This window comes from Momordica charantia (assembly GCF_013281855.1).
Source record: "Momordica charantia cultivar OHB3-1 chromosome 1 unlocalized genomic scaffold, Mcharantia_2.0 BLBB01000001.1, whole genome shotgun sequence".
Taxonomy (NCBI): Eukaryota; Viridiplantae; Streptophyta; class Magnoliopsida; order Cucurbitales; family Cucurbitaceae; genus Momordica; species Momordica charantia.
The window spans coordinates 1368634-1375376 of NW_028275157.1; the positions used below are offsets into that span (position 1 = coordinate 1368634).

Consider the following 6743-nt stretch of genomic DNA (forward strand, 5'->3'; position numbering starts at 1 on the left):
GTCAGAATAGCCCCCACCGAAGGGAAGTCGACTACTCCTTCACTTAATTAAGACATTCTTCACTAAATACAAACTCTGGAATAACTCTTATCCCTATAATACTTAGTTATCGTTAATTTGGTCAAGAACTTACTAACACTTAGCAAGTCTTGTAAGTGTAGACCCACCATTTTCGAATTACAGAGATCGGAATCAAACAAGCCCTCGAAGGGGAGACAATTGTTGAAAACGAACCTATGTAACCCAATCCATTTCAGGAGTTCACGGTGTTCCGAATCCTATGTTACAACCCTCCGAACGGATAGGTGCTTATAAACACCAAGCAGGTGCAACATAAGAATATCACGATGTGATCTAATGGAAGAGACCGTAGGACGTGTTGACACACACCCTTCGCCCACTTACTATGAACTACTTCCCCTATTCACCTTTTATTGACCCATGCAAATACTTTCCGAAGGGAGGTTGCCCAAATAGCAACTCGAAGCCGAGCATGAATCTCACGGTGTGAACTCTTAGGGATGTGAGATCTAGAAATAATGTATCTAATACACTATTAATCTCCCATTAAAGTGTTCTATTGTAAAAATTGGGTAATTACTAGGCTATATACCGGCTAATTATATACAACCTAAACGTAGGTGATTTTCTCGAGTATAACTCTTATACTGGTTATTGATTCAGACGCCGGTTTGATCTCCAGGTAGGAGGTGTTCTGTAAGCCGTCAACTTATGTATCCCCAACCTTAGACAAGATCTCATCGGGTGAGTAAACAACTTTTGTTTTACAAGTTATCGCTCTATTTTAACTATTAAACGGAACGAATTGCTCTGCACCGGTTAACCCTAGCTAAGCATGCAAGTTTATCTTTTTTATAAATTTTAAAAGTCTAAGTGATTTTATAACACTTATCACATCCTTCTAAAGAGATGAGAGAGCCTCGACGTAGTGGCAGAGTTGTGAGACAGCCTGACTGCTATATGGGTTTAATTGAAACCGAAGTCACCATACCTGATGATGGATTAGAGGATCCATGAACCTATAAAAGGGCAATGTATGATGTTGATCGAGATCAGTGGATCAAAGCCATTGGCCTCAAAATGGAGTCTATGTACTTCAATTCAATCTGGGAGCTTGTAGACAAACCAGATGAGGTAAGACCTATCGGTTGCAAATGGATATATAAGTGTAAAAGAGACCATTCGGGAAAGGTACAAACCTATAAAGCCCGATTAGTAGCAAAGGGTTACACCCAGGTGGAGGGGATAGATTATGAAGAAACCTTTTCACTAGTTGCTATGATTAAATCTATTAGGATACTTTTATCCATTGCCACTTTTTATGATTATGAAATTTGGAAAATGGATGTCAAAACTGCTTTTCTGAATGGTAATCTTAACGAAAGTATCTATATGGTCCAACCAGAAGGGTTCGTGGAACAGGGTCATGAGCAAAAAGTTTGCAAACTTAAAAAATCCATTTATGGGTTAAAACAAGCATCTAGAACCTGGAACATGAGATTTCACGCTGTGGTCAAATCTTACGGTTTTGACAAAATATTGATGAACCTTGTGTTTACGAAAGGATCATCAACTCCATGGTAGCATTTCTTGTTCTGTATGTAGATGACATCCTACTTATTGGGAATAATATAGGATATTTAACTGACATAAAAAATTGGGTAGCAATCCAATTTCAAAGGAAAGATCTTGGAGAGGCACGACATGTTCTAGGTATCCAAATAATTCGGAACCGAAAGAATAGAACGCTAGCTATGTCTCAAACATCTTATATAGACAAAGTGTTGTCTAAGTATAAGATGCAGGATTCCAAGAGAGGTTTTCTACCTTTCAGATATGGAATACATCTGTCGAAGGAACAATGTCCTAAGACACCTCAAGAAATTGAGGATATGAGATGTGTTCCCTATGCATCAGCAGTCGGGGGTTTGATGTATGCAATGCTATGTACCCGACCAGACATATGCTTTGCAGTAGGGATAGTCAGTAAGTATCAGTCCAATCCCAGTTATGCACATTGGACTACCATTAAGAATATCCTTAAGTATCTTAGGAGAACAAGGAACTATGTCGTGTATGGAAATAAGGATCTGATCCTTACTGGATACACTAACTTCGATCTTCAGACTGATATAGACTCAAGGAGATCTACTTCGAGATCAGTGTTCACTCTTAATGAAGGAGCAGTAGTATAGAGAAGTATAAAGCAGAGTTGCATGCCGACTCCACAATTGGGTATGAAATGCCCTAGTTTATTGTATTTACATTTCTCTCACTTAACTCAACCATGTTGCAAACCCATTACGAGTTTTAGTCCAAGTGGGAGTTTGTTGGGTATTTTGTCCTAGAACTAGTAGTTTGTAAACAGTTAACATTAATGTGAGCTTATTCAGACAAGTGTTGTTAAATGAAAGTGAATTTGTTTTTTAATAACTCTAAATCCAATAAACTACAAACTCTTGACTATTATAATGAGTACTTGAACTTTATGTAGAGACATAAACTGGATCAAGTTCAAGCAAATAGCCCGAATAGTCTATGGTACATGGATCAAGTTGGGTACTTTTCATGGAGACACTATTGAATACGGACCACTTTATGATTGTTATAAATGTTGTAAGGTGTCATAAACGAAGTGATCCTGATTCGTTCATGTAGAAACATGTGAGCGGGGGTGTTCAACACAATGAGATTGTGTAAGACTAACCCTGAAATAATCACTGTTACGTATTAACACCATTTACGAATAACACTGATTAATTTCGTTTATCGATTACCTAGATAACTTGATCTAAATTCTGAGCCGTCTATGAACTTCTATTTATTCAGGATTCTCCCTTAATCTGCATAGGTGAGAGTAAGTTCATCAGCGCTGCTCAATATGCCTCCCATTTTAGGGATAAGACTAGGTAGATAGCTGGGGACATTGAATTAGCAAGACAGAATTCACTCTTACCCGATTTAGGGATAGTAGAGAGGTTGTTCCCTTAAGGGCTGATCCCGGGTCTTGAACAAGGGGCCCCATCCTCTCACTGGCCCAAGAGGAATTAGATTTAGTGATTTGTTCATAAATCAATTATTCATTAGAGGGATAGTGGTACTTAAGGAGAAAAGATGTAACTTAAGGGTAAAACGGTTTTTTGACCTAGCTGAGGTTACGAACGGTCTGTGAAGGATCAACTTACCGATGATGGTTATATCGAAAGGACACAAATATATCTACAGTGAGGGGAGTGCATCTACAGGCTATAGTGGACAATCATGTTAGTTAATGAATGTTGATTAACTACGTTAAATGGTTTGATCGGTTAGTCTCGAATCGTTGGACCCCATGATCTGTAGGTCCATCAAGTCTCCATGCTAGCTCATAAAGGATAAAATTGATGAACTAGATGAAGCAAGAATTTGAAGTGTTCAAATTCGGTTTTTTAGGGAATATTGTATTTTATATGACATATAAGTTATAATTGAGAATTAATTATTATGGAGAGTATGAATTATTTAAATTAGTTTTAAATAAGTTTAAAGCATGAAAAAGAGTTTTAATTTGATTAATGTGATTAATCAAGCTTAGGTGTGAAAGACCAATTAATATGAGATATTAATTTGGCTTGGTTTTTGTTTTAATAGAAAATTGATATTTCAATTTTTGTTTTTATAAAAATTAGTTTTATAAAAGTTTTATTTAAAAAATCAAGTTAGTGGAAAAATCCAAAGTTGGATTTTCCCACTAACTAGTGGTTTTTGAAGTGTTTCTTCAAGGCAATGACACCTATCTTTTACATGCTAGTGGGGTTTGAAGTGGAAGGCATGCAAGGCTTGTCCTTGCATGCGTTTGGTCTTTATATAAGTGATGTAGATCACTTGGAGAAGGCTAATGCTTCCTTGTATAAGTGCATAATTTTTCCACTCAAATTTCTATTGTTTTCTCCTAGCCATTAGTGTTTTCCCTTTTCTTTCACTCACAATTCAGTTCCACAACCGTGTTCATCAACCCGAGGATAGCACGGATTTGCCGTTGGTGGTCCTATTGAGTTAGGAGAAGAAGTTATAGTGGAGGTCTTCAAAGGTATAAAGTTAATCACTTCCTCTTTACCTTTTTCATCATATTTTCCAGCATGCTTATTTTAGTTAAATTGTTTCATTAAGTGTATTATGATCGTTAGCTTCTGCTGTGCATGTCTAAAGTTCCATCACCCCTCTCAAGATGGAGTGTGTAAATTTCAAACAACAAAAAATTCTTCAAAACTGAAGCAGAAATTGCCTTTGTGAAGATATCAACGAGCTGTGAATGAGAACACATTGGAAGAAGCTTAAAAAAACCAGCAGTAATTTGATCACGAACGAAATGACAATCGATCTCGATATGTTTAGTTTGCTCATGAAAGGTAGGATTAGAAGCGATAGACACAATATCTTCATTATCACAATATACTAAGGCAATAAGTGGTGAAATAACTTGTAAGTCATTGAGAAGATGTGCTACCCAAACCAACTCACTGAAAACAACAGTTAGAGCTCAGTACTCAGCCTCGACAGATCGAGAAACGGTACCTTGTTTCTTCAATTTCTAGGAGACCAAAGAATCACCAAGGAATATACAAAAACCATATACATAATGTTGTTTATCTAAACAAGCTCCCCAATCTGCATCAACAAAGACTTTTAGTTGGAAAGAAGCACGAAGGTGTAAAATGCCTTGGCCAATAGTACCCTTAAGGTAACTGAGCAAATGATGAGCAGCATCCAAATGACCCATGCATGGTCGTTGAAGAAACTGCCTAAGGCGATGTACGACAAATGAAATATCAAGGCGAGAAATTTGAAGATATAATAAACGCCCAACTAATCTTCTATAAGAAGTAGCATCATCAGTGGAAAGTGGAATACCAGAAGAAGCACAAAGCTTACAATTGGATGTCATAGGAAAGGAAACAGATCCCTCACCAAGAAAACCAGAATCTTCAAAAATCTGAAGACAATATTTCCGTTGAGATAAGTAAACTCCACGTGAAGATCGCGATAGTTCAAGCCCGATAAAATATTTGGCAGTACCAAAGTCCTTCAACTTAAAATGAGAATGCAGAAGATGCTTAACAGAAGCAATAACTTCAAGAGAAGGAGCTGTAATAAGAATATTATCTACGTATACAAGCAAAGTAACAAATGAAGCACCAGAACCACGAGTAAAGAGGGAATAATCAACCTTAGATTGAGAAAAAAAGTGAAGCCAAAAGTGCAGCTGAAATTTTCGAAAACCATTGAAACCATTGACGAGAGTCCTGTTTGAAACCACATAGACTTATTAAACTGACAAACCAAAGACTGACACGAAGACTTTGAATCCCGATAATAGCCCAAAGGTATTATTTATATCAATTTGGGTTAGCCAAGCAAAGGAGGTTGAAATAGTTAAAAACACTTTAACTGTGACAATCTTAGCTACGGGAGAAAACATATCAAGAAAATCAATACCTTCCAATTGATTGTAACCTTTAGCAACGAGTCGTGCTTTGTACCGATCCATAGAGACATCAAGATTATATTTAACACAGTAAACCCACATGCATCCAATTGCATGATGACCAGCATGGAGAGAGACCAAATCCCAAGTTTCAGTTCTCTCCATAGCATGCCTCCAATGCGGTATAGTAATAGCCTGGTGAAAGAAACTTGGCTCATATTCGGTAGAAACAGCAAGTAGGAAGTGGCTATGAGCATGTTAAAAGCCATCATGAGAAATAAATTGAGCAAGCGGATAAGGTGTTATAGAATCCAACAAAGAATCATTTGAAGGTTGCAAAAGATTGCAATGGAAGTCACGCAAATATCTGGGTGGATAACGATGCCTCTGAGATAATGTGCAAGACATCAAATTTATGTTTCATCAAATAAACCCAAATAAACTGGAACAATCAACTATTGTCAGGACATATGAATAGCCATTATATGTAGACATATGAAAATGTCCCCATACATCATAGTGAACCAAATAAAAAATAGAGGCAACAACTTTATTATTCGAAGTTAAAGAAAGACAATGCTTCTTAGCTAAAGGACAAACCGAGCAGAGGTTCGAAACACAACAATTAGAAATATCCAAATGGTCCTTTAACAACATTAAACGGGCAGAAGACAAATGCCCTAAACGATTGGGCCATGTAGTAGGTGAAACCTAACAAACAGTAGATGCAACATGAACAAAAGTTGCCTCGAAAAGTAAGTATAACCCATTCGAACAATTAGCCTTGTCAATCATCCTCAATTGTAACTTTCCCAAAGAAGACAAGAATCAATAGAGAAAGTAATTGAGTATACACTAGATTGAAGCAAAGAACTGACAGAGAGTAAGTTGTATGTGAAGTCACGAACAAATAGAACATCATGAATCCTCTGAAATCCATATATCACCAATATAATCTACACGGACTCGTGCAAGTGTTGGAAGGACAATTGTAGTGTTGTGAGTACGACCATAGTTGTAAATAAGTCTTTGACATGACAAATATGAGTTGATGCACCAGAGTCAATCACCCAAATATTCGAAGCATTGGTTGTAAAAGAAGATAAAACCTAAAAACGTGTACCTGCTATATGAGAAATTGGTTTAGCAGTGATAGGTTCTGATTTGGGAGTCGATAAGTGCAAATTAAACATTTCCATCCATTGATCATATTGAATTGAATTTAGACTTGCAAAAAATGCTGGTTGATTGGAGGAAG

General features: G+C 36.9%; 1 protein-coding gene across 1 annotated transcript; it reads left to right on the top strand.

The window, feature by feature from the left end:
• Positions 1 to 1053: 1053 nt before the first annotated feature.
• Positions 1054 to 2216, top strand: LOC148213055 (secreted RxLR effector protein 161-like). Its single transcript, XM_088120090.1, has 2 exons — positions 1054 to 1155; positions 1827 to 2216. The coding sequence occupies exons 1-2, from the start codon at positions 1054 to 1056 to the stop codon at positions 2214 to 2216; spliced, it is 492 nt and encodes a 163-aa protein (XP_087976216.1).
• Positions 2217 to 6743: the final 4527 nt, after the last annotated feature.

Coding starts and splice junctions, on each gene's coding strand:
- LOC148213055 (XM_088120090.1), top strand. CDS start 1,054: ATGTATGATGTTGATCGAGATCAGTGGATCAAAGCCATTGGCCTCAAA. Junction 1,156..1,826: donor TTGTAGACAAACCAGATGAG/GTAAGACCTATC, acceptor TATAAGATGCAG/GATTCCAAGAGAGGTTTTCT.